This window comes from Anabas testudineus, chromosome 21, assembly GCF_900324465.2.
Source record: "Anabas testudineus chromosome 21, fAnaTes1.2, whole genome shotgun sequence".
NCBI classification, from domain to species: Eukaryota; Metazoa; Chordata; class Actinopteri; order Anabantiformes; family Anabantidae; genus Anabas; species Anabas testudineus.
In genome coordinates, this window is record NC_046629.1 from 23,113,180 (window position 1) to 23,140,245 (window position 27,066).

Here is a 27,066-nt window from a genome sequence, read left to right on the forward strand (position 1 = left end):
CAATTACATCTATACATCTATCTTCACATTCAAGGCAGTACAAGAACTACACAAGCAAAAACCATACACTGATTCTGTTACCTGAGTTGTTAGAGTATTCAATGCAGACAGGGCTGACTCCAGGATAGGCATGGCTTCAGCCAGGTCAGCATCACACTCATCCTTGATGGCCTTCGCAGCCATGGCCTGTCCGTTGGCAACAGCCTCGTCCTCTTTCACCACCTTTTCTGTCTCAGCAACCTCCACGGATTCACGCTCAATCACCACCATCATCTCATCTACCTCTTTGCTGGCCACAAGCAGCTGTGGTTGTAAAGCTTCCAGCTCTATTTGCATAGTGGCCACTTGATCTGCTGCAGACTGCAGCTTCTCAAGGCCCACCTCATATCTGCTTTTTAGTTTCATCACCTCACTGAGCAAAGGAGACAGAAGATAAGGCATTTCACTTTTATAGCTATAGTAAAGATCTAGAATAAATCTGTCTATATCATATAATTATATATTACATTTTATTTTTGGTCATTTTGGTATATAGACACACACCAAGTATTTTAGAAGTGTACTCCACCTTTTTTTACATGTTCTCAATGTAGCCATGTTAGCTTCACAGTAATGCTAATTGTTGCTTACATTAGCTTCTCTCAGACACATAAATATCAAAAAAATAGTCACTGTGGAGGGGGTTTACGCACATTTTCAGCCTTGACGCTTACTAAAATGTACATGGCTTTTCAGCATTAAAGGGTACAGGCACATTTTGGGGACTTCAACAACTTGTTTTTTAAGCCCGAAAAGGGGTTAGGGTTAGGGGCATAATATGGGCACATTAACTCTTGAGTAGGATCTGAATATGATAAACATAAAAAGACAATGTACATATGGAGCAGTTTAAATCTCGATCTTACACTCTTTTTGTCTCTAGAAGGGCCTTAAAGGTGGAAATAAGCTCCAGGTATGAGGTTGGGGTGACATAGTTGTGGCGCTGCAACTCAGTCAAAAAGCGGGATGACAGCTGAATAGTGGAGGTGTGGAAGCTTTTGCACATTTCGATGCAGCCTACTCGACTCTCTTCAGTCATCTCGACATCCTCCAGGAAGCGGCAGGCCACAGCTTGCAGGGCATCCTCAGGCCAAGTCTGATAAATAACAATAATAATAATAATAATAATAATGAATACTTTATTAATCCCCTTGGGGAAATTGTGGTTGGACAGCTGCCAGATAGTGTTTGTCGACATTACTACAGGGTGTCGGTGTCTGTGTAAAAATGCTGTTGCTGCAACCATGGTGCTCTACAACTATTTAATATTTGCTGTGGTGGCTGGTAATGCCATTACTTAGTCAATTAGTCAATGAAACGCAGAATGCAACACACACTGCCTTTATCTAGTAACAACTAAAATAGATGCAACATACTGTACAGTAAACCCACCTGGAACCAGTTAATGGTGCAGCAATTAATGAGTGCAGGGAAACGTCTCAAACGGTTCCTAAAGGCATCTCCAATTGGACTCATAGCCAACACCACATGCAATTGAGTGCGACAACGCTCTACAAACATGTTGAAAAGCGACAAGGGACTGCCGTCCGTCTGCTTGTCACGGTCACGCTGCCGGTCCAACACACGCATTCGCTCACATATCTCTTGTTTCTCGTCAAGTGCAAATAGGTTAGGTACCTGGAAACAACCAAAAGATGTTTATTCTCTCATTATTAGTATCTATCACTATCCATTTTTCTAACCATGTATTAATTAATCAGTTAATCAATTTCGCCATCTATCCACATATCTGTCTTTCCACAATTCTTTCCATCCCTACTTTGTTCTTTCTCGAAACTTTTGATCCTTGATTATTACACCTTTTTCTTTTTTCTTCCCAACCACTTTACCTCACCAGTGTTGAGGAGGTTCCCAATGTCCTCCAGGAATGATTCCATTTTAATCTGCGTGTCAGTGAAGAGGAAAACACCATGAGCTTCACCCTGTGTGGACTTCCTCATTATTAGCTTCAGGTCATCATGCCATTCAGCGGTTCCATAAGTCTTGGAGATTTCCACCTGGAAAAGCTCTGCCTCTGCCATGTAGGCAGCCAACCGGGTAAGAGACTGACGCCCGCTGCCACCCACACCCACGAGCAAGGCATGTCCGCTTGGCTGTTTGAGAATGCGGGATATGCGGCATACATGCTCAATAGCAAAACGAAAGAGCACCAAATTCATGGGTGCTTTGCTGATATTGTTGAACTCCTCAAGGTGGGACTCCACCACTTGTCTGAGCTGATCGAGGTTGTTCACCTCACGGTAGCTGCGGTCCTCACCCTTAGGGTCGTGGAAGTCACAAAACATGAGGCTGCGTAGGTCGTCCTCAGTGACTATTCCATCCTGGTCCTGATCCAGATGTTGGAAGAGCTGATGGAAGTTTTCCTTCAAGTGACTCTGAGATACCACCTGCAAGTGACTCACAAGCCAGGACCGATCTGTGTCATGGACCAGTCGATCATAGTATACCCTCAGAACCTGAGGAAGAAACAAGACATCTAGCTAATAAAAAAACTGAGAGACTTATATACAGTGAAGTCTTACATCAGTAACAGAAAGATTTTTTTGTTCCTATGTTTTTACGTCATCTGAGTGTAGTTTAGAGAAGCTACCTTGAATCAGTGCTGTTTTTTCTACACATGCTAGGAATAGGTATAAGGGAACACAAAGTGATTTTTTTATAGCAATGCAAATGATACGCAGTTGTATTTTGTTGTTGTATCACATGTTGACTCATAGAAATCTTTATCACAATGTCTCTTTGCCTTTTAATAGATTAGTAATAATTTTCTAAAGCTAAAAGACGGTAAAACTAAGCTTTTACTTTTAGTGTAGGTCCTAAAACTAAGAGCGATGTGTTGAGTAGTAAAATGGCCACTGGCCACACAAGTAAAAACTGAGGTGACCAGTTTAGGTGTTGTTTTGACTCTCATCTAAACCTTGGCTCTCCTATAAAGACAGTTACAAAAACAAATATTGTTAAGGTGTGCATTTTTCTATTGCAAACTGATGCCGAAAAACCCACCCATACTTTTATTAAGAGCAGACAGTTTTAACAGGTCTTTCTATTGGATCAATTAACAAGTTGCAACTTGTCCACAATGCTGCTGCTATGCTGGTAAGCCAGACAAAGAAAAGAGATCTTTCATGTATTGCTCCTGTTCTGCATCTTGATATTGGCTCCATGTAGCTTATCAAATCGATTTAAGGTTACTGTTATTGGTGTATAACGCCCATTATGGCTCTGCCACTTCATATTTGACTGAACTTCTACAACCCTATATTCTATTATGTGACCTTAGATCTGCGAACAGCACACATTACATAGTGTGGGACCATTTTCTTACTGTAATTATACATCAAAAATATGTAAAAGATTACCAGCAGAGACACAACTTGAAACTTCTTTAATGACTAATTTATATAATTAAGCTAATGTATACACATGAATGCTGTGCTTATTATTTTATTATGATGAATTTTAGGCTATTGTTGTTTTTATGTTCCTGTTGTTGTATGTTGTTTGTGCCGTAAGGTACACTAAGGTATGTTTTGTAAAAACTGTACTCTATAAATACTGTAAATGATTGATGGTGACAAAGGTTCTTGTTAAATGTTGGTAACAAGCAGGTTTTAGCTTAACTATTGATTTTCTACTGTTTTTGTGATGTTCTCCTGTCAAGTATTTTCTACTGTTTGTCTTTTGTGCAAAACATTACCTCATGAACCCAGAGTCGTTTGATGACAGATGGTTCCTCTGCAGTCTCTGGCCGTGATAGACAGACGCCCTGGATGACCCGAGAGACATCACGCAGATTGAACAAGTAATGGGACTTTGTGGGGGTTGGTAGTAGGTTCTTGGTGGCCTCTTGGTACACTGACATAGTGCTACTAACAATCTGAGAGGTCAAAGCTGCAAATGGTTTGGGGAAGGCAAACCTGTGGATGAAATAGTTAATTAGTTCATTAGCCACCCTGTTCAGATTGTGATGAAGGATCCTTTTATCATAAGCCATTTTATAATAAGCCTTAACATGTTTTCAAAAAGCCCCAAAAATATTAAAATGTCTGTCTTGCAAGTGATATACTTGTCCAAAAAAGAAAAAAAAAGCACAAACTGGATTTACCAAAGCAAATAGGTAAGAGCCTCCCATTGGATAATGACTGCATGAATGGTTATTTTTCAGCTGGCAACAAGTTATTTAACCCTAACTGAAGCAGTGAGTAGCTTCTCGTTTCTCACAACAACCATGTTGGAAGACACATCCTGTGGTGATGTAAAGTGCAAATGTTCAGAAGGGTCAAATTATTGGCATGAATCAAGCAAAGAAAACATCTAGAGAAAGTAGATTGCTGACACTTCTAAAACTTGGTTAAGAACTGTCCAATGGAAGACGATCATGTGGTCTGATGAGTCCAGATTTATCCTGTTCCAGAGTAAGAAGAGGGGCGAGTAAAGTGATGCACCCATCATGCCTAGTGTCTACTGTACAAGCCTGTGGGGGCAGTGCTATGATCTGGGGTTGCTACAATACGTCAGATCTAGGTTCAGCAACATTATGTGTCTAAAGAATGAGTTCAGCTGACTACATGAATATACTGAATGACCAGGTTATTCCATACACACATCATTTTCACACATGGATTGGTCACCAGACCAAAGTCCATGACCTTATCCCCGAAGCAAAGCAGAGAAGCTCAATGGATTACAATGTACTGCATGTAGGGGTTTGGTTATAAATGTCCCTACATATAAACAACATTGAACCCACCTGGTGGGTTCAATAACAGAAAACTGTATGTTCTAAACCCTGTCATGATGCAGGGCAGGGGTTAGAACCATGCTGTCCCATCACAATATTAAAACCACCAGGTACATTTTTATTTTGTGGCGGATGGATGGATAAACATAGTCTGTGTCAATTTGTACAGGAAAAAAAGGTACATATTTAAGCTACATTCATTTCAGAGGAGTTACCGTATAGTGAAATGCCAGTCTGTGATCCTAGAGAAGATTGTATACATTGTTTTCTCATCAAAATCATTAATGGTAACCATGTTGAAGTGGCGCAGGTAACGAGGTGTGATCGGGTTCCGTCCTCCACCTAAATAAGAAGCAGGGCCAAAGATTTAAATTAATTTATATTCACACATACATTATAACAAGCTTAAGTGCCCAAGGACACTTTGACATAAACAGGAGGACCCAGGGACCAAACCAATGATACTTCCATTAGTGGCTTTATTTTTCTCAACTAATATTAACACAGAAAGACAACTCCAACGAATCTCTCCACTATTTTCTTTAATGTGGGTACCGTAGTTGCCAGAGCCTCACTGGGTGGCAGCTTGAAAAGCTAAACAGCAAAGGCACCAGGAGCAAATACTGGAGCTGTGTGGGCACCTGAATGGCACCCACCCCCTTTCTCTTGCAGCTGTCGCTGCCAGCTGCCTCAGCAGACAGGGTGCTTTTGTGTTTTCACTAGCAGTTGTAGTGGAGGTGGAAGTGGTAAACATTTGCTATTTGTAAGCACCTTAAGGCAGTGAAGAGCTCCACAAAACAGCAGGTAGTGGTTTGTGACACTGACTCAACAGCACTTAAGCAGCAGAGAGGAAAAAAAAATATCTAACGATGTATTTTGTCGACCAATCTAGGATGGAAAACAGTATTGTTGAAGTAACAATTGATGAAATTTGGAGCTAGCACAGTGGGGACTTACCAGGTGGTCCCATAGCACATATGACCTGGATATCCACCAGGTTTATCATGGAGCAGTCCTTCAAGTCATACCAGTTCCAGTGGTCCAGCCACTGTCGCAGCAATTCTACAGGGGGTTGGGCTCCATAAACCTCCCTGGCTGGCATGTTCACATCATCCACAAAAACCACCTGATAATTTACAATATTGATATTGTGATTATACAACAATGTATATGATGTATGATACTGTATTTAAAACTTTTAGTTTAGATGCTTTTACACTTTAACAGATGCATCTCAAAATGAAGTGTTACTTGTTATAAAAGGGCCACAAATGTTTACAACTACAACATTTTAGCGGCACACTTCACTGATATAACTGCAACTGAAAATCAAACATAAAGGTTATACAAATGTAATGAAGAGGATGTACCATTTTTTTCCCCAATGGAGGCCCAAACACTCCTTTGCGCCGCTTATCTAGCTTGGACATTATAATGTTTTGGGTCTGGGCAGCTGTAGTCTGGGCTGAAAAGTTGATAAATAATGGGCTGTACACATCCTTCTGCAACTGATTCAGTAGGAAGTCCTGGGCAAAACATTTGGAAAATAAGAGCACAGGTTGTCATTAGATCTCAATATGTATTAACAACTAAAATACGGGTAAAACATAACTATTCAAAATGGTTAACACAATTACAAAAACAAAATACACTCATTGAAAAATTAGGACAGCTAATTACATCGTTTAAGGTAAATGTTAATAATTAATACTGTGTGTAAGTAAGGCACATTTTTATGGGACATTCTTAAAAACTGGGAATGTCATGAACTATCAAATATACAAATAAATGTAATCAAGACACTAACTACACTAATAATTGTCAAAAAGTATTTTAATTCTGAATCAGTATGCCAAATACATATGGTAAAACATATAAAACGATAATTTCCAATTTGATCCTGGCAAATGGTTATGATAAGTTTTATAATCTAATTAAATGTGGCATTTAATAGCATTTCATTAGATTTTAAAGTCATTTTCAGTTAATCCCTGAAAATGACTTTAAAATGAAGTAGGAAATTAAATGCCCTATGAGGACATGTTCTGCAGGTCAAAAGGGTAAAATCAGTGGGTTTTGGATTTGACATGAGGGCTTACTAAAGGGCATTTTCTTAAACTAAATGAGACTTTTACAGAGCGATTCTGACAAAATATCCTTTTGGAAAAATGTGCTCTTGTCAGAGTGCTTTGAAGCATTTTATTGGGGTTTGTTTCAAACTTTTATTTACCACTTGTAAAGAAGACATGCTCTAGCTTCCGCTTGACACACATGTACTGTATAAATATGCACAAAGTGCTTATACACATGTTGTCAAATCTTGTGAGTAATGAGCTGCATAATTAAAGTGGACTAGTGGTGTAAATGATCACAGGATGCAGCCACATGATCATCTTGTTTAAATTCTAAACCAGTGGCACAGCTTGTCTCTATCTCACTTCAGAGCATTTTACAGCAGGTGATGGAGTCTTGTGTACAGTTGTCAGATGGTACCACCGCTGCCACAGCGGAAGTTATATTCTTGTGGTCTGAGTGCTGGTGTTCTATTATCACTCCTGCCAGATTTGGGATTCAGCCACGGTCTGCTGATTGCGGCATGGGACAGAGCTTTTCCACCTCACAGACAGGCAGGAAGTGGAGAACAAGGCAGGCTCCCCAATGAGACAATCTCTATTCACCCCAGAGTCTCAGGTTTGAGCACACTAATGGATGAACTAATGAAGCAAGGAGGGGGGATTAGTCCTTGATATAAATAGCTGAAGGTCTTCTGAGAGATGCTCAGTATTCCTTCAAGGTGGCTGTTTCACACCTGGTGTCAGTAGCTGTGCTGCCTCCAAATGATATTGTGTTTGCAGAGCACTTATTCCAGTTTCTTGATGCCGAGGGCTACAATGCTTAGAAATTAATGCTTACTCATTCAGTGCAATGATGTTATTGGTACCATAGGCAGTGTTTTCATGAATATGATAATAATAATTTCTGCTGCTAAAAGTCGAATCCTCAATTCCCAAGGAGCACAAAGCACAGACAAAAATAGAGACAAAATGTGGCTAAAAAAAGCCAAATACGAAAAATCAAAACATTATGTAATACAGACATTATGTATATTACACAACTAATCAATGTACTCATGCAGAATTCACATTTATTAAAAAAAATGGTGTCTACCAGTTTAAGGAATTTGCCAAACAACTTTTAAGACTTTTAAGCACAACAATGCATTCCTGCACCCTGTCAAATTTTTCACAGATTGTAACACAATGGGAAAGGGTTTTGATAGATGGGTCCAAGTTTTGTATTTACTGGTTTCCCAGTATTCCAGTGCTTTCCAGTATACAGTTGCTGGTAGTACTAATGTAAGTACCATAGCAATGTGCTAGCAAAGGGAAGGAAGAAGAAGAAGATTGCTGGCTGGTAAGTAAAGAATATACACTGCCCATCCAAAAAATAATCACACACTCTAATATTTCGTTTAACCACCTTTAGTTTTGATTACAGCACGCATTCAGCGTGGCATCGTTTCGATAAGCTTCAATGTCACATGTCCCGTCCAGAGTTTGCATTAATTTTTTGGCAAGATCTTGTACGATGATGGGAGAGTCGGACCACTGCACAAAGTCTTCTCTAGCACATCCCAAAGATTCTCAATAAGGTTAAGGTCTGGACTCTGTGGTGGCCAATCCATGTGTAAACATGCTCCCTTAACCACACTTCCACTATTTGAGCCTGATGAATCCTGGCATTGTCATCTCGGAATATGCTTGTGACATCAGGGAAGAAAAAAGTCCATTGATGGAATAACCTAGTCATTCAGTATATTCAGGTCATCAGCTGAACTCATTCTTTCGTAATTATCCAATAGGAGGCTCTTACGTATTTGCTTAGTTAAATCCAGGTGGTGACTTTTTTGGGACAGGCTGTGTATATAGAATACAGCAAGCAATAATATTTATTTGTAAGTACTTAAAATATTTAAAAAGTCAGTTTAAAGAAAAGAAAAAATGTTGCATTTGACGTGACATGCAGTTATTAAGAATTTTGGTGCGAAACAATGAATGTAAATATGAATTTGCAGCATTTTGTATTGAAAGTACCAGAGTATCTTTGATATTGTTTTAATAAGTAGTCTTGTGGTGGTGACAGTGTGTGATAAAGTGGTGTTATCCCTACTGATGACAACTTATGACAGTGAGGATAGAGTAAAGATAAATCTAGTCTGAAAATATGAATTAGCTTCTAAACTGCACTGAGTTTATACCAACTGAGTCAACTAAAATGTACCTACTGCAACTGCTTCTTTTTACCTTACTTCTTATTAAACACAAAATACCTTCATGATTTTTTAACATTACAATAATATAATTTAGTGATGACAACTCACTGTAATGTAGACACTCTTGCCGGTACCAGTGGGGCCGATGAAAATAGTGGGCTTCTGATGGGTGACAAGGAGCTCCATCAAGGCTGTGTAGCGAATGGTGTTCTCAGTAGGAACAATGATCTCATTGAACTGCATATCTTTGCTTATAGGGGGTGCAGTCTTTAATCTATCTGTCCACAGCTCCCACCTGCCTGGGCCCTGCAGAGTACATATAAATGACGATATAAACAGCTATAAACGACGATATAAACAGCTATAAACATTTTACATATGTCAAATTTGCCTGACCAGTCAATCAAAGCACAGCAAGAGGAACATATAAAATTACATACACAAATATCTAGCCTGTTGATTGCTTTATAAGAAGTCAATGACATTCTGGTATAATCCAGAATAACTACAAAAGTGTGACCCAGTTCAAATGTGCCACATATACTGTGACCTCCTCCAACAAATTTTCTAAGACATGTGACACAGACTGAAGCGTTTGAGGAGAAAGGTCTCACACAGACAAAAAAAAAAAAAAAAAATAGTGACCTTATTTTGATCTGAACACATCTGTTTGCAACAAAAAAACATGAGCATCAATAGCAGTATAAACTTGAGCAGCAAATGGTTTGTTCATTTGGTGTGTATAAGGCGCTCAAGGACTGAACAGAGCATAGGTCAGTTGTGTTTTGGAAATGACTGTCTCATTCTTCATACAGAATTATCTAACCCACAAAAAAAATTTGACACATGATTTTCTATAAGTGGCAAGAAAAAAACTAAAGTGCTCTCACCTGGACACTTGTCAGAAGCAGACCTACCTCTTTAATGAAGCGGTACTGGTAGACGGTTCCCTCAGTGGGCAGTGGAACAGTCATCTGTTTAGTTGGAGCTTCAACAGTGGCCAAGATGCCATGGCAAGCCTGGGTTTTCTCAGTCAAAGGACCACTCAGGACCTCCCTTACCACAGCGTCAAACTTAACCCGTCCTGAATCGTCACAGCTAGCACCCACTGACCACACCAGGCAGAACACAAAAATGCCCTGTGTTAAAGAAAAGGACAAAAAATCAATTATTTACAGCACTAAAAGATATTAATTAGTTTATTTAATGTATGTCAATTTGGTCTGGAGGTCAATGGTGGAAAAGGTTATTCATGTCTGACAGCTGAAGTAAAATTGTAAAGTGTACTGTAAATATATACTATATTACCAAAAAAAACACCTGAGCACCCAAAATGTTTAGCAGGTGTATGTGCATTACAAATGACAAATAAAACAACTATCCGTCTAGTCTGTAGTGTCAGATTGTAACAAAAATCCTTGGACACAGTGAGAATTAAATGTTACAAATGTCATGGTAGAGATTATATTTGCAGTTAGTAAATTGAATAAAATATGAATGCGTGAATGCATCAACTAGTGTATAGATTATTTTATGAGACAAATACTGGAATCCACAGAGGAGAGACGTCTTTGTTGAGAAACCAAAAAAAAACAAAAAAAAAAAAAACAGCAGGGATACTTTAGGAACTGGAAATGAGGCTTAGCAGCCTCATGATAGCTCCTGCTGTTAAAAGGCTGATTAATTCAACACTTTGATAATGACTGGCTGGGAAACATAGGAGAGAAGGTTGAAAGGCATTCATCAGTGCAGTAGGCCACAGGGGGATAATAGCAGTGCTTTCAAAAAACATGATTCAGAGCCAAAAAGAAATCAATTGTAACTCAAGCAGGAGGCAGAAGAAAGGGCTCATCTGCTAAAACTATTCTACTTTTTGTGGGCCTGTGCGAAGGCAGACCTGATTAAGATAGCACATTTAAAGGGAAAAGACTGGCTCACTGGTCTATGCTGTATATATTGTGTTGTCTGGTAGAATACAATAGAAATGGCTGAATGCAGAATTCAGGAGCACTGCTGTAGATACCACAAGAGCCAAAGCCAATGTTTATCTTTTTCACTTTTTCCCCTATGATAAACTAAAAATACCAATTATGCTATGGACAACACAAAGTAATGCATCCAATAGTCACTGAAAATAGTTTGAAATTCATATACAATTTCATTTTATAGAACATTTCTATCTGACAATATGACAATTTCACTAAATACCAGCTTGCCAACAAATGTTAAAATTACTGTTGGGTCCCCTGTACATTGCAGTAAGTCTGGCTCCACTGCCACATGGCAGTCTCATGACAGAGAGTTGTTTCCTTGTGTCTCTGTTGTGTCTTTGTTTTGTTTCATTTTCTAGCTGTTCACCTCATCAAACATGTAATTGTATCATTGTTATTATTATCAATGCTGCAAGTATAGACCACCTACTAGTTGTTCCCTCTCACAGAACACGCTTGATCAATTAGTAGTCCTAATAGTGTGTTCAAATTCAGTTTTTAAAATATTTTAACTTGATTTTTAAAGTTTAAATAAAACTAAAAGCAAATTCACGCTTGTACAAACAAACACAAACACACACACTGTCATGATCCTACAGGGCTTCCTGTCCTGCTTTTAGTTTTGTGGCTGACTTCCTGTTTTTCTTTCCTGTTGCTGGCAGCTTGATTCTCATTATTCCAATCACTTCCAGCTGTGTTCATTGTTTTCACCTGGTGCCAGCTCCCTTTATATTCTGGCTCTTCCCCTGAGAGAGCTGCCAGATTGTCCTGACCCTGTGTTTGACTTTCCAGCGTTTCTAGTTATCTTGTTTGCATCTGTTACAGACCGGACCGTATTTTCGACCCTGAGTTTTGCCTGCCCCTTTGAAAGACTGTGACTTGATTCTCTTTGCCTTTTCTGGTTTTGGACCCCTGCTCTCGTTTGGACCTGCTCTCCAGCTCTTGCCCCTGTCTATAGTACCGTCTGAGGACGCCTGTTAGGAGGACCTAATCCACCCAGCTACACCACACTGTGCCCGGCTAACGTCTCCACTGACCCACCATTGCTCCCTACCCCTGCCTCATCATCAGTTCTCCTCTCTTTATCCATAGATCCACGCACTCTGGCTACCCGGTTCCTGCAATCAGACTCCAACCAATACATTCATAATCTATAATAAAGAGCTTGTTCAACCAACGAATTCTGTTACTGGCATTTTAATTGGGTTCAACATCCCTCGTGGCGGGTGGTTTCACTCGCCGCTGACAGAACAATCTGGCCAAAATGAACCCAGCCAGTTCAGTTTCTGTGTCTTGGCAGAAACGCATAGAACAAGCTCTGGTCTCCCATGAATTCAGTGTCGGCTCACTGTACACTCTTGTCTTTCGTCTGTTTAAACAGGTAGCCAACATGTCTAACTCCCCAGAGCAAAGTCCCTCCACCTCTGCATCTACCGGGCCCACTTACCGACCTGACTGGGAACCAAAGATACCGCCACCTGAACGTTATGGAGGACAGATAGGAGAATGTCGGCCCTTCTTGACGCAGTGTGAGCTGGTCTTTGAATTGCAACCTTCTGCCTTCCCTACTGAACGTGCCAAAGTAGCATATGTTTTGTCTCTTCTCACCGGGCGGGCTCGACGGTGGGGAACCGCCGAGTGGGCTCGCCGAGCTGACTGTTGTGGTTCTTTTCGGGAGTTTGGGCTGGAGTTGACCAGAATTTTTGATCCTGCTAATCCTGCTGTTGAGGCCTCTCATTCTCTGCTCTCATTAACCCAAGGATCTAGATCTGCCATTGATTACATTATAGACTTTCAGACCGCGGCTGCTGACAGTGGTTGGAATGAGGCAGCCCTAATGGACGCTTTCTACCGGGGTCTGTCGGATCGCATTAAAGATGCCTTGACCACCCACGACCCATCCACAGATCTCCAGAGTCTCATGGATCTCGTCACCCGTCTGGACGGGCGGTTCCGGGAACGCCAACTCGAGCGGAACCGTTCCTCTCGTCCCTCCCAACCTACCATCACGCCATCTCATCCCTCGTCATGGCGGACACCTGAGCCTAAGCTGTCTCCTAGCCCTTCAAGGGAGGAACCGGAACCCATGCAGCTGGGTCGATCTCGCTTGACTCCTGAGGAAAGAGAGAGACGCTTCAGAGGTAACCTTTGCCTCTACTGCGGAGCTTCTGGTCACAAGGCACTTTCCTGTCCACTAAAAGGTCGGGCTCAGCACGATTCGGGAGGTCGTTGCTGAGCCACTCCATGGCCTCTCCCTCATCTTCTCGCTCCTTGGTTCAAGCCTCACTGTCTTATAAGCTCACCTCACTTCAGGTCCCAGTGTTCATAGATTCTGGTTCAGATGCTAACTTCGTCGACTGGAAGTTAATTCAAGACCATAATATACCTACTGCCACATTACCTCAGCCTCTTCAGGTTCAGTCCCTTAATGACCGGCTATTACATCATGTCACTTTGCAAACTGCACCCCTTACTCTCACAATAGACAACCATGTGGAGACAGTAGAATTCTTTGTGATCCGGTCTCCCCATCACCCTGTTGTTCTTGGTATCCCTTGGCTCACTACACATAACCCCCAGGTAGATTGGTCTTCGGGTCAGATTGTGGGTTGGTCCTCCCGGTGCTCTTCCGAGTGTCTCCGGTCGGCCGTTCCAGAGCTACACTTACCTTGCCAACCACCTGAGTCATTTCCTGATCTGTCCAGGGTCCCAGTTGAGTATTTGGACCTTAAAACAGTCTTTAGTAAGTCTAGGGCCACCTCTTTACCTCCTCATCGGCCATACGACTGCACCATAGACTTACTCCCCGGTACCACTCCTCCTAGGGGCAGGCTGTACCCACTCTCGCCTCCGGAACAGAAAGCCATGGCCTCCTACATATCAGAATCTCTTGCAGCCGGCCTGATTCGTCCGTCTTCCTCTCCAGCCGGAGCAGGATTCTTTTTTGTTGGTAAGAAGGACGGGGGCCTTCGGCCCTGCATAGACTTTCGTGGTCTCAATGAGATAACTGTTAAGAACCGTTATCCTCTCCCTCTCTTGTCCTCTGCCTTTGAACCCTTACAGGATGCCAAGATCTTTACCAAACTGGATCTGCGCAACGCCTATCATTTGGTGCGAATCCGAGAGGGGGATGAATGGAAGACAGCCTTCAACACACCGTCTGGCCACTATGAATACCTGGTGATGCCGTTTGGGCTGTCCAATGCTCCTGCCGTGTTTCAGAACTTGGTCAATGATGTGCTGGGAGATATGCTGAATAAATTTGTCTTTGTTTATCTTGACGACATTCTGATTTTCTCCCCTTCTGAGACCGAGCATTCGTCCCATGTCAGGGCAGTTCTCCTTCGCCTCTTGCAGAACAACCTTTTTGTCAAGGCAGAGAAATGCCTATTTCATGTCCCTACGGTATCCTTCCTCGGGTTCATCATCTCAGCGGGCCAGGTCCAGATGGATCCCACTAAGGTCCAAGCAGTAGCCTCGTGGCCTACCCCTGAGAACCGTAAACAGGTCCAACGGTTCCTTGGATTCGCAAACTTCTATAGAAAGTTCATACGCAACTTCAGTACCATAGCAGCACCTCTCCACCGCATCACCTCCGCCAAAGTTCGCTTCACTTGGAGTCCAGAAGCCCAGCAAGCATTTCAGTCGCTCAAGGATAGCTTCTGTTCCGCTCCCATCCTCACTCTCCCAGATCCCAAGCTCCAGTTTATTCTGGAGGTAGATGCCTCTGACACTGGGGCAGGAGCGGTCCTCTCACAACGTTCTGTCTCAGACCAGAGGTTACACCCCTGCGCCTTTTTCTCCAGACGGTTAACACCAGCAGAACGTAATTACAGCATTGGAGATCGAGAGCTTCTCGCAGTGAAACTTGCTTTGGAGGAATGGAGACATTGGCTAGAGGGGGCCAGTCAGCCTTTCCAGGTTCTGACTGATCACAAGAACTTGGAATACCTTCGAACTGCTAAGAGGCTTAATCCCAGACAAGCTAGATGGGCTCTCTTCTTTGACCGTTTTCAGTTCTCCTTGTCCTATCTTCCAGGTACCAAGAACAGCAAGGCTGATGCGCTCTCCAGGCTGCACAATCCCAGCACCATGACAGAAGAACCTGCCTTTGTCCTCCCTCATTCAGCTCGTCTCGGGGCAGCCAGGCTGGACATCGAACAAGAGGTATTGGATGTTCTGAGGTCTGCACCAGGTCCCTCATCCTGTCCTGAGGGGAGGCTGTTCGTCCCTGAAGCCCTCAGGGCTAAGATCTTGCAGTGGGGTCATGCTTCTCGCCTCTTTTGTCACCCAGGGGCTGCTAGGACCTGCTTTGTCGTGCAACGTAGGTTTTGGTGGCCTACCCTGCGGGCAGATGTCAGAGAGTACGTCGCGGCCTGTCCTGACTGTGCCCAGAATAAACCCTCCAACAGACGTCCTGCTGGTTTGCTTCGCCCCCTTCCTGTTCCACTCCGCCCATGGACACACATCTCTGTGGACTTTGTTACTGGCCTGCCACCCTCCAAGGGCATGACGACCGTTCTCACTATCGTGGACCGTTTCTCCAAGATGGTTCACTTCGTCCCACTTCCCAAGCTCCCCTCTGCCAAGGAAACAGCTCAAGCACTCCTCCAACACGTGTTCCGCCTACACGGCCTCCCCCGCGATGTGGTCTCGGACCGTGGTCCTCAGTTTGTGGCGCGATTCTGGACAGAGTTTTGTCGCCTCCTGGGCATCTCTGTAAGCCTCTCCTCTGGCTTCCATCCTCAGACGAACGGCCAGACCGAGAGGTTGAACCAACAGCTGGAGACGGCACTGAGACTGCTCTGTGGTCGGGATCCTTCCCTGTGGTCTGAGAATCTGGTCTGGGCGGAATACGCCCACAATTCCCTTCCCTCCTCTGCTACCGGTCGGCCTCCATTCGAAGTCGTCTATGGGTATCTACCCCCCTTGTTCCCGAGCCTGGACCCTGAGACCCTGGTACCTTCAGCTTCTGCTCTAGTCAGGAGATGTCACCGAGCCTGGCGGCGTGCCCGATTTGTCCTCCTTCGCTCTGTCCGTAGTTACGAGAAGTGGGCTAATAAACGCCGTGCTGCTGCCCCCCTGTATCAACCTGGTCAGAAGGTTTGGCTCTCCGCCAAGGACCTACCCCTCCGGACTGAGTGTCGCAAATTGGCGCCTCGCTTCGTTGGCCCCTTCCCTGTCTCCAAGGTGGTGAATCCAGTGGCGGTCCGCCTGCAACTCCCTCGGGCTCTGCGTGTTCACCCGACCTTCCATGTCTCCCGTCTGAAGCCAGCACTCTCCAGTCGGTTCGTGCCCGCCTCCGGTCCCCCTCCGCCCGCCCGGTTCGTCGGCGGTGGTCCGGTCTACTCTGTCCGGCGCATTCTGCGGTCCCGGCGGCGGGGGCGTGGTTTGCAGTATCTGGTTGACTGGGAGGGCTATGGTCCGGAGGAGCGCTCCTGGGTTCCGGCCCGTCATATCCTTGACCCTGCCTTGATCTCCGCCTTCCACCGTTCCCTCCCTGGCCAGCCTGGGGGACGTCGGGGGCCGTCCGTTCCGGGAGGGGTACTGTCATGATCCTACAGGGCTTCCTGTCCTGCTTTTAGTTTTGTGGCTGACTTCCTGTTTTTCTTTCCTGTTGCTGGCAGCTTGATTCTCATTATTCCAATCACTTCCAGCTGTGTTCATTGTTTTCACCTGGTGCCAGCTCCCTTTATATTCTGGCTCTTCCCCTGAGAGAGCTGCCAGATTGTCCTGACCCTGTGTTTGACTTTCCAGCGTTTCTAGTTATCTTGTTTGCATCTGTTACAGACCGGACCGTATTTTCGACCCTGAGTTTTGCCTGCCCCTTTGAAAGACTGTGACTTGATTCTCTTTGCCTTTTCTGGTTTTGGACCCCTGCTCTCGTTTGGACCTGCTCTCCAGCTCTTGCCCCTGTCTATAGTACCGTCTGAGGACGCCTGTTAGGAGGACCTAATCCACCCAGCTACACCACACTGTGCCCGGCTAACGTCTCCACTGACCCACCATTGCTCCCTACCCCTGCCTCATCATCAGTTCTCCTCTCTTTATCCATAGATCCACGCACTCTGGCTACCCGGTTCCTGCAATCAGACTCCAACCAATACATTCATAATCTATAATAAAGAGCTTGTTCAACCAACGAATTCTGTTACTGGCATTTTAATTGGGTTCAACATCCCTCGTGGCGGGTGGTTTCACTCGCCGCTGACACACACACACTTTCCGTAAAAAGGGAAAGTAGAACACAGCAGTAAACTTGTGCCTGGATCTTATCGAATACTTTTAGAAGTGGCAACCATATCTTCACAAATTTGTAGTGTAAGTTTTTTTCTAAACTGAATCTGGTTCATATTGGCAATAGCAAGCATTTTAACAGCAATTGGCAGTAATTGGGGGTAATGCAGCCTATGAAAGACCTTAAATTGTAGTAATAGTTTATCATTCTGTATACTGGACGAGCCCCTTCTCATAACCTTTCTGATCCTGGAACACGCAGCTCATCAGTCCAAGCCTCTCTGGTATTTGTTGTAAAGGCAGTGACAAACTGGTTAATCTAGTTGATGTGAGATTTCTGATTTCATAAGTTAAATTTTAGACCAGAGTTGAGTGGTCGGGAGCCATTCATCACAAGGGGTGTTCAAGCCCTCACATTTGCAGCCTGTTCAGAACTGAAATGTGAAATGAGACATCGTTTTTCTTGGATGCCAATTTACTGTTTCTAAGCTTGTGTTTTTTTTTCTTCCTTTGTCTACATTATCTACTAATTTAGTAAGAATACAGTAGGTTGCATCATGAAGGCAGATGTCTGATACTCAGATCTTATAAAAGATAGGAGCAATGTAATGTGTGTAAGTAAGACTATGGTAGTGAATACTCTATGTGACAGACTGCTTCTGGGGCACAGGAATTTCTAGGGCTAAATATTTCTTGTATAATGTTTTATGATGCTGTAGACACTTGCAGGTGCATTTAATTTCTAGGTTTATATTACATATTATATTATTTATTTAAATGTATGTTACTGTTAGTAACACTATACTAAACATTAGTAGCAGTAATAATAGATGCAGAGAAACAAACCTCCAACCAGGAGCAAATATCTTTCTCATTCATGCTCTTCATCTTTGCTTCGTCATGAAACTCGTCCATCATGCAGTCCATCAGATTCATCAGGGACTTGACTAGATTGGTGTCTGAGGTGGGGGATAGCTCCTGAAATTAAGCAATATAAGAACACAAAATTAAAAAAGAACTGATGTCTGAATAATCCACAGGACTAAACTTTGGCAGCACAGTTGACCAAATTTTAGCAATCAGGAAACTTTGCTCTATGAAACGGAATAACATCAAGAACCTCAAGGAGGGAAAATACATACATCACTTTAATATTTAAATGTTTTGTGATGAGACACTAACAGAAATAAAGAAAAATCCCCTTTACATAACATATTATTCATTTACAAACAGGCATCAACAAGATATTAACAGGTTTTCCTGAGGGTGGTTCAGCACCTTGGTGGCCTTTCGAACAAGCTGTAGGCAGGCTGGCAGTATGCGGTCGAAAAGGGCAGAGATTAGGTCTTTGTGTGAGGCACTGACTGTGGTTGGCATGGTATTGAGCCAGGACAGCATGAGTGGCCGCCAGCCCAGCATATGGGGTTCCATGTAGATCATACCACAGCGAGACACCTGTGACAAACATACATATCATCTTAAAATAAACGTCTAAGAAACCAGAAAAAAAAAATTCTATTTGCAAGAGTATCATTCTTGATCCAACATACACCTTAAATATTAGTGAAACTATCTGACAAGCACCAAGAATTAAAATAAGTTAATAATCGAAAAACTACAAGAGGTATGTACATGCATTACTTGTAACCTCACTACAGTACAGTAAACATCAAGTGCCATACAAGGAATAGCTTAACAAAGGACTGAATGTAAAGTGAAGGACAAATGAGGAGGCAGATAAAGACATACATGTATTTGCAGTACTTAATAAAATGCATAAAATATAGGCGAGAATAAGAAGGTTTAAAATAAAATAAAAAAAGAGAAAAATGTAATCAACATAAAGAGAATGTTAAATTGACAGCGCACAAAAAAGACCTTCAGTGGTAAGTGGGGGGAATTCACTGTGATCACAAAAAAAAGACACCTTTGCACTCACATGATGAAAGGAACAGATACCAGGCTATAGAATCAAAAATAGAAGTCTGTTTAATAAAAAAGTAGAGCTGGGAAGATCTGTCAAGTCTCTAGGCATCCATGTATTGCAAGGACTAGCTTTTGTGACTATATATATATATATATATATATATATATATATATATATATATATATATATATATATATATATATATACACACACACACACACACACACACACACACACACACACACACACACACAAGTTATGCACTTTGAGTAGTGAAATCATTGGACAGAAAAAAGAAGGGTCTGCACAGGGCTGGAACCCCTCACAAGCCAACAATAGATTTAGCAGTGACAATCCTGCACTGCAAATAGAACCGAGCTATTTGAAATCTAAGAAAAGACTACAACTTCCTCTGTTTGATTTCACCTGGTGATGCTAATTTCTCTACTATGCATAGTGGCAAGAAAGAAATATGTGAAACTTTTGAAATTTCATGGTTTTCTACATTAATTTGTCACAAAATGTGATCTGATCTTTATCCAAGTCAAGAGTATTAACAACTCTAATGTGCCTAAAGAATTAACACAACAAAATTCTAATCTTTCATGTGTTTTTTGAGAATGACCATTAAAAACTAGTGCTAATGGAAAAAGTATATGAACCCTTGGAATAATGACCTCAAAAAAGTGTCAGCATAAGTTAAGAAAATTAGGTTGGAGGTGTGGAGTACAACTACTTCGACTGACTTTTCAACTTTCAACTTTTTGAGTTTGCTCTGCACAAGAAGAATACGCTTATTTGAGCCATGCCTGGACAAAAGGAGCTTTTAGAGGATCTACGATCAAGAACCGTTGATTTACATAAAGCTGAAAGGGGTTCCAAAGTGATGTTAAATACTTTAGAAATCCACTTACTTTCTAGAAGTGAAATAACCTGGTGACTTAAGTGCGGGTAAATGCAGTCATTGCTTAAATAAATGGAAGAAGCACTTTCTAAGCTTAAGAGCATTTGTTACATCCATCTACACCTATGACTGAATCCAATCTGCAGAATATCATAGACAAAACTAATAATTGTAGAGGCTTAGAACAGTAAGTGATCCATCTTCTACAATATGCAAATTGGAACACAACATAGTAAAGCAGGATATACTGTGATAAAATATTCCATCTGCGTAAAGTTGCTTCTCACCGTAGCTGGAGATGCCACCTCCAGGTCCATGGGCTCAAAGATGAGGCTCATTTGCGGTGACATTTGAATGATCTCACCGCTCATCAGACAGAGCTTCTTGTTGTCGTCGAGTACTGTGTTCATATTCTCAATCCACACGGCATCTACTGGACCATCAAAGATAAGCCATTTTCTTTCAGGGGTCTAACAAACACAAGAAACAATAGCACTCACTACTTGACAACAACATCTTCAGCACAGTCTTTAGCACAATTATGTGTATATAGTTCTGTGTACTGATTATCATATGGGATTGCTGGCAGAGGGAGGAGAGAGTGCCATGTTCTTTGAAGGATTCACTGATGCATCAACATGATTGACAGAGGTGGTCTAGAGCTAAAAATAATGTGCTATCAATACAATACCACTTAAATGTGGGTTTCATTACACTGAACCTCCCACATTCTGGCTGATGATTCTTCCATATTTATTTTGTTTTCAGGTACTTCCATATCAAAAATATGAATGTAGTTATAGTAAATATAGTCAAGTTAGCTATTTACAAGTGGGGAACTAAATACAGTGGAATCCATATGATGGTGAATGCAGCATACTGTAAGTTAAGAGAAAGCAAAACAGTGAATATTTTTGACACCACTGTTAACCTGCTAGCACATTATTTTTATTGAATGTGACTATCCAGAAGAGAAATACATAATAGGGCAAATACAGGCTAAATAGAGCTGTGTAAAGTGAGTAATTCTTGATGCTGAGAAAGCTTGACAGGCGGTGTGATGTATGAATGTAAGGAGGCACCAACAGGCATACAGTCAAAGTGAAAAACCTTTCAACCCTGGATAGGGGTGTTACTTCAAGAAAAGGTACAGTAAATATAACAAATTTAGCCTCTACATTGCAAAAGATATGTAATAGTAGCTTTAGTGCTTAAAGATACAGGAAAGAGTCACTAAGTTTATAGAGACAGTGCATTTATCAAAAAGCTGTATCAAAGTGCATTCAATTCTTTCCACCAACAAAAATCCATATGTGTAGTTTCAAGGTCATAAGAGAACTCCTGTGCATTATAATCTAAGTAAAACGTATTTGCTAAAGGAATGAAATTAACATCTACACTGTTATAATAAAGGTTGACAACAAGCGTCAATTCCCCAGTTAAATGTGCTGCCAAGAGCTGTGCTTTAAATTGATTTGTTGTAATATAAACAAATGGAGATGCCTGGGCTGGGGCCATCTGGTGCTTGAGAGGAAAGTGAGAATGCCGTAATATAATGATCTGACAGAGAGTGCTGGCACTAAAAAAAGATTATACTGTCTATGCAGAGAGTTTACAGTAACCCACTACACTGCTGCTGACTCCAGATTAGCACACAAAATTTGTTCAGCAAAATATGATGCAGAAAAAAAGACTCAAACAAAGAAAGACTTTTGCCCAGAGAGGAATATGACTTTTTTTTTTTAAACTGAATTAAAACAAGCATTGTTCTCATTTTCTCTTTTCATTGCATCAGTATGTACTGCCTTGGCTGTCATAACTACTCCTCACAGTCCTTATTTACTGACAAAAAACAATTTGTAAAATGACAACTTTATATAAAGAGACAATTTTTACAATGACAAGTTCATTTGGAAACAATTTCAGAATCGGGCAAACAAATTATTTTCCATTATGACATGCCTCCACTGCAATATGTAAATGTCTGCCCATGTGTGTCTAGTGTGTGTGACAGTGTGGATGAATGAAACAGAGTTATTAAAGATCTAAATTTAACAAGACAGCAAAATGTGTTTTTTGTTTACCCTGTCAATGCAGCTTTCCTTTCTATGAACTTGCAATTAATTGGAATGTCGAGTCTACTGTACAGTGGTCCTTCCTGAAGTTGTAAACTAAGACTGAGTAGAAGACAAAGCATCTCAGTCTGATATACCTAGTATATCTGAGCACTTTTTCTATGAGGATAGCATGCTTTAAGACGTTTTGCTCATAGCGAAGGTTGCAGTGTCAATTTTCACCTCAAAGTGTTTCAGCTCTGAATTACATGTATTGGAAGAAGCATACAGCATTTCTGTTGAATGTCTATATTAAGCAAAAAATCCAAGAAAGGTCACCGTATGTCTCTGCACAATACAATGTAACTGAAACAGAGATATAACAAAATACTTTCATTAACAACACAAAGTTGTTTCAAATGCCAGTTTCCATAGAGACAGCACTGATTTAAGCATATGTGATATATATATTGTTTCTTGGGAATTTTTTGATAATGATGGCAACTCTTGTCTTGGTTGTCAATATTTGAACAAGGCAGAGGGATACACATTTCTACTGCATTACAAGTAAACTAAGCATTCAGAACTAAACTTTCAGCAGAGATGTAAAAAGTGACTACAAATCAAACCATGTTCCTATCAGATTTGTTTTTATAATAGTGACTGCATATTGGACATGTTGTAGATTACCAAAATTAGTGTGAACATGAGGTTTTGAAGAAGCATGCTTCTGACTTGAGATGCTGCTTGACATATTAGAGAATGTTGTGTAATTGTTTGGTTATTAATTGTTTGTGTCTGAATTGAACTTGCAAAATACTAATGGGCAGCTATCTTACCTGGGAGGCAGCAAAAGCTCGGTAGCTGACGGCAAGGATGCCATCAGACCATTCGTGAGAGACAGGGTCAAACTGGCCGTATAGCTGGCCCATGGTGATGGATTTGGGATTAATAACTGTGATCAGCACCTGGTTTTCATCCATCAGACCCTGTGGAAAAACCACATACATACAAACACAAAAGAGTTAATAACATAATCTTCCTCCCATAATCTTAAGAGAAACAGCTCGGTGCCATATGTGAAGTATATAGGTGGGGCTTTTCGCTCAGTAAAAATAAAATACTATGTGTTTCAATTAGCATGAAAAGAGCTTCTCTGTCCAACGTTTTGACATCAAGACTTTTATACATTTCTTAAAACACTCCTGTCTATATGAGAGGACTTCTGATAACTGAAGAAGAGAAGCAAAAAACTGCAACAAATGAGTTTTCAGACAAGGTGTCACTTTGAGTTAAAAACAATGAGAAAGCAAGCTGCAGAGAAAATAAAAAAAATATATATATAAAAAAGGAGAGAGATGGGAGGAGGGTTGGACATGATCAGTGGATGTGCAGCGACAAGGATGACGATGATAAATGTGGCATTCCGAAGCGTTTCATCAGCAGGCCTTCATCTGTCTCCTTGGTGGGATGCCTCTCAGCCCTCTCAGCCATGTAAATACAACAGGCCAGTTCTGCTCCTCGCTGTGAGATCGATAACTACTAAACAAAGACTACAGCTTTGACAAATTGGATGGATGTGTTTACTTGGGACAAATGTGTAGCTCAGATAAGCCTTGGATATGGAGTGTAACACATATTTTTACTTGACGTGAAGGGTTTATCACACATATTACACAACATAGGAGATTTCTTTACAGACTGAGTTAAGTTCATATCCCAAGGACTCCGAAAATCTAAATAAATGATGAAATAAAATAAAAAAATCCATGGTCAACCATTAGCATAAGGTTTTTTTTTTCAAAATCTAATACCTGAACGAAAGACAATAAATACTGTAAGTTGGACCTCAAGGACAAGTAATGAAACTTAAAAAATAAAGTGAGTTAAAGTAGCTATTGATCAAGGTTTATTATCACAAAGACATTATTAAGAACTATATTGTGGCTTTTCTCCATCTCTACCGACATTATGTTAAATCATAAGTATGGTACTTTCTAATTTCTCTAACAGTTAGAGTTAGCATATTACTGTTATTACCTTTTCAGAGATGTCATGAAGGGCTGCTGCGAGCACACGGTAGGCGCTGGTCTTTCCTCCAAAAGGCTCACCTACCAGCATGAAACCATGTCTCACTATCATCATCTCAAAGATCTGCAGGATTTTCTCAGCAAAGAAATCGGTGACTTGCAAGTTCATGCGGCTGCAGTTTTCCTCAATGGCCTCCAACAGGATGCGGTAGTCTCGTTTGGGTAGTGTGACCCCGGGGAAGAGGTCAGAGGTGATACCCTGAGAACAAAAGGTGAAGTTGTTGGAGAACAATGGAAAGGGAATACCATGTTTCACAGAGGGAACACATAGACACATAACTTATATTCTACACACAGTGTATGATGGGAACAAAAATGTTTGCTCACAGACAAAAACACATTAATCAAGACATGAGGAGCACCACATTATCGCACCTCAAAAAGCTTCAGATCATGGGCCAAGAATTTGGGCAGATTGACATCTATTATGGATCTCAGCATCAGGGTGTCTTCATTTTCTTCTGGAAAAGTGAGCTGTGGGAAAATAAACCCTCCCCCAAAGAGAAGGGGGGAGAAAAGACAAGAGGAAAATATTAGTTTAGAAAAGTTAGAAAATTAGACAAATAAAAGTAAAACGCATACAAAAAATGCTGATGTACTGCAGCAGAAATTGCTGAAAAATTAAAAGCTGGCCATTATTGACAAGTGTCAAAACACACAGTTCATCACAGCTTGGGTTGTGTACTCACTAACTGGTCAGGGTGCCCATGCTGGGCACATTAAAGTAAAGTGCTATGGGAAGCAATGTTTTAATCTCATAAGGTTATTTTTATTTTTAATTTATGTGCATAGAGAGTTGTGCAAGAGTTTTGTTATCAGCAGACTTTAAAAAAATGGAAGTGAGATTGCTGAGCTTGTTCCACCATTGTGGAACCACTTAGCTGAAGAGCTTGTCCTGGGATCTTTTAAGGTGTGGTGGGGGGACCACTAGACATTGTTTTTTTGAAAATCTATTGATGTTTCTAGTCAGCATAGACTTGACTTCCTTTATCCTGTAGTTGCAGTAATGCTGAGGGGACAGGTGTTCTAACCAGAGTACATTATGGACATGGACCAGTGCGTAAGTCATTTACATGGGAAAGAGATGGCACCAGAATGCTCTATAGGAGTCTGATCCAAGCAGCGTCACTCTGTAACTTACAGGATTTAAGATAAACTGCTGACACTTTGGTGCCACCAGAGGACAGCTGCAGATGTCTTGTGCACTGTGCTACACAACATAAAATAAGAGGTTTTAATGTTCTGGCTGATCGGTGTACTGTACATTGAACCCCTTAAATCAATGTGTGCATCAGGCTGGTAAATGAGGGACCATGCCATGTTTCCAGTACATAAAAACGCATGTGACACCTTTTGTCCATTTTTCAATGAAAGGCAGCTATTTACTTTCTCTCAAACATCACTCAGCATGTAGTGTTTGGCAAATATGCAGGTATGGACAAACACCCAGATTCCTTGCTGCTATTACTCCTGCAGAGCAGATACACAATTTGGGAGGCACAAAGGGAATCTTAATTGTGCATTCAATGCAAAAAACATTACAGTATTAATAATGCTTCTTCAGCATTCCATTTGTAACAAAATGTGTTTTGAGGATGATACACAAGACAAAAGATTCAGCTACCGTATGTGCTTGATTGTTTATTAACTTTTTTTCAGCATTAGCTTCATCAGCACACCAAGTAAGAGTTGAGAAGTTGTTGCACCCTAATTAGGCTCAATCATCAAAGATTCTTAGGTCTTTTAAAATGAAAAATATCAATACAATTTTTTTACAACTGTCACAATAACAGTATGAGAAATTTTTAAAAAGTAAAACTAGCATGTATAGTGCCACTACCGTTATGGTACCCAGAACTACTGCATGCAGGAAAATCTTAATTTAAAATATTCTCTTACAAAAAATCTCATCAAAACAAATGTCTTCAGATACCTTGAGGTTTCCAGCAGCAGTTAGCACAGACTTGACAGCTCTCATTCCATAGTCGTAATGATGTTGCGAGGACAGTTGTTCTGAACAGAGTCGATAGGTAGCCACAATTTTCACCGACAGGGGCCGTGCAGTCACAAAGCCACATGAGTATAGCACAATCTCTGCGATCATTGCATAGTCTGGTACCATCATAGCCACGGTCCTAAAAAGAGCCTGGGGCAAATTAATAATAAAAAAATAATATTTTAGCAGTTCTTACAGTTTCATCAATCTCTTTAGCATGTCAATAATTTGACCCTTCTGAAACAGATCAACATCCTTTCTACAAGCACAGGATGTATGCTGATTTGTTTTTTGTTTTTTTTGGAGAGGCAGTTAAAAAAAAAAAAAATTTAAACTTAAACTGACTCTAATACTGTACCTTGAGGTTGTCTGGTAGCTCAGAGCGTCCAGCGTAGCCAGGATTCATAGTAATGAATACAGCACAGGAGGGATCCAGTCTTAGCTCTGTCCCTTCAAACATCAGCATCTCACTATGGGCAGCAATTCCTAGACACACAGATTCTGTCAGTCACTGCATGCTATGTATTTTTCGTATTTTTTAGGGCATTTCAATTCTAATGAGGACAACTGAAGAGTATACGGAAGTGCCAAAAGGTTTGTTTTATTACGGCTCTGAGCATACCTCGTTGCACATACAAGCATACACGCAAACCTCAGCTAATAACTAATTTGCTTAAGAAGATTTTATAATCAGTACAACATATCTATGTTCATGATCCAGATAAGAAATAAAACTGTTCTAAAAACAATTGTGAAGGTTTCAGCAGAACCTTCTAACATCATCAAACTAGTT

At 41.3% G+C, this 27,066-nt stretch overlaps 1 protein-coding gene across 2 annotated transcripts in view; it reads right to left on the minus strand.

Annotated features, from left to right (window-relative positions):
• The window catches only part of dnah7 (dynein, axonemal, heavy chain 7), a 72,391-nt gene that overhangs the window by 21,982 nt on the left and 23,343 nt on the right, over positions 1 to 27,066 (minus strand). For both annotated transcript variants that reach the window (XM_026376135.1, XM_026376134.1), the window contains exons 27-44: positions 26,632 to 26,759; positions 26,211 to 26,423; positions 24,653 to 24,751; positions 24,228 to 24,476; positions 23,027 to 23,176; positions 20,421 to 20,603; positions 18,581 to 18,757; positions 18,149 to 18,280; positions 9,992 to 10,213; positions 9,183 to 9,380; positions 6,172 to 6,327; positions 5,759 to 5,927; positions 5,017 to 5,143; positions 3,758 to 3,977; positions 1,890 to 2,516; positions 1,432 to 1,677; positions 906 to 1,135; positions 82 to 412 (exon numbers count right to left, since the gene is read on the minus strand). In XM_026376135.1, the coding sequence (XP_026231920.1) occupies positions 82 to 412; positions 906 to 1,135; positions 1,432 to 1,677; positions 1,890 to 2,516; positions 3,758 to 3,977; positions 5,017 to 5,143; positions 5,759 to 5,927; positions 6,172 to 6,327; positions 9,183 to 9,380; positions 9,992 to 10,213; positions 18,149 to 18,280; positions 18,581 to 18,757; positions 20,421 to 20,603; positions 23,027 to 23,176; positions 24,228 to 24,476; positions 24,653 to 24,751; positions 26,211 to 26,423; positions 26,632 to 26,759 (3,857 nt within the window). The remainder of the gene's footprint in view (positions 1 to 81; positions 413 to 905; positions 1,136 to 1,431; positions 1,678 to 1,889; positions 2,517 to 3,757; positions 3,978 to 5,016; positions 5,144 to 5,758; positions 5,928 to 6,171; positions 6,328 to 9,182; positions 9,381 to 9,991; positions 10,214 to 18,148; positions 18,281 to 18,580; positions 18,758 to 20,420; positions 20,604 to 23,026; positions 23,177 to 24,227; positions 24,477 to 24,652; positions 24,752 to 26,210; positions 26,424 to 26,631; positions 26,760 to 27,066) is intronic.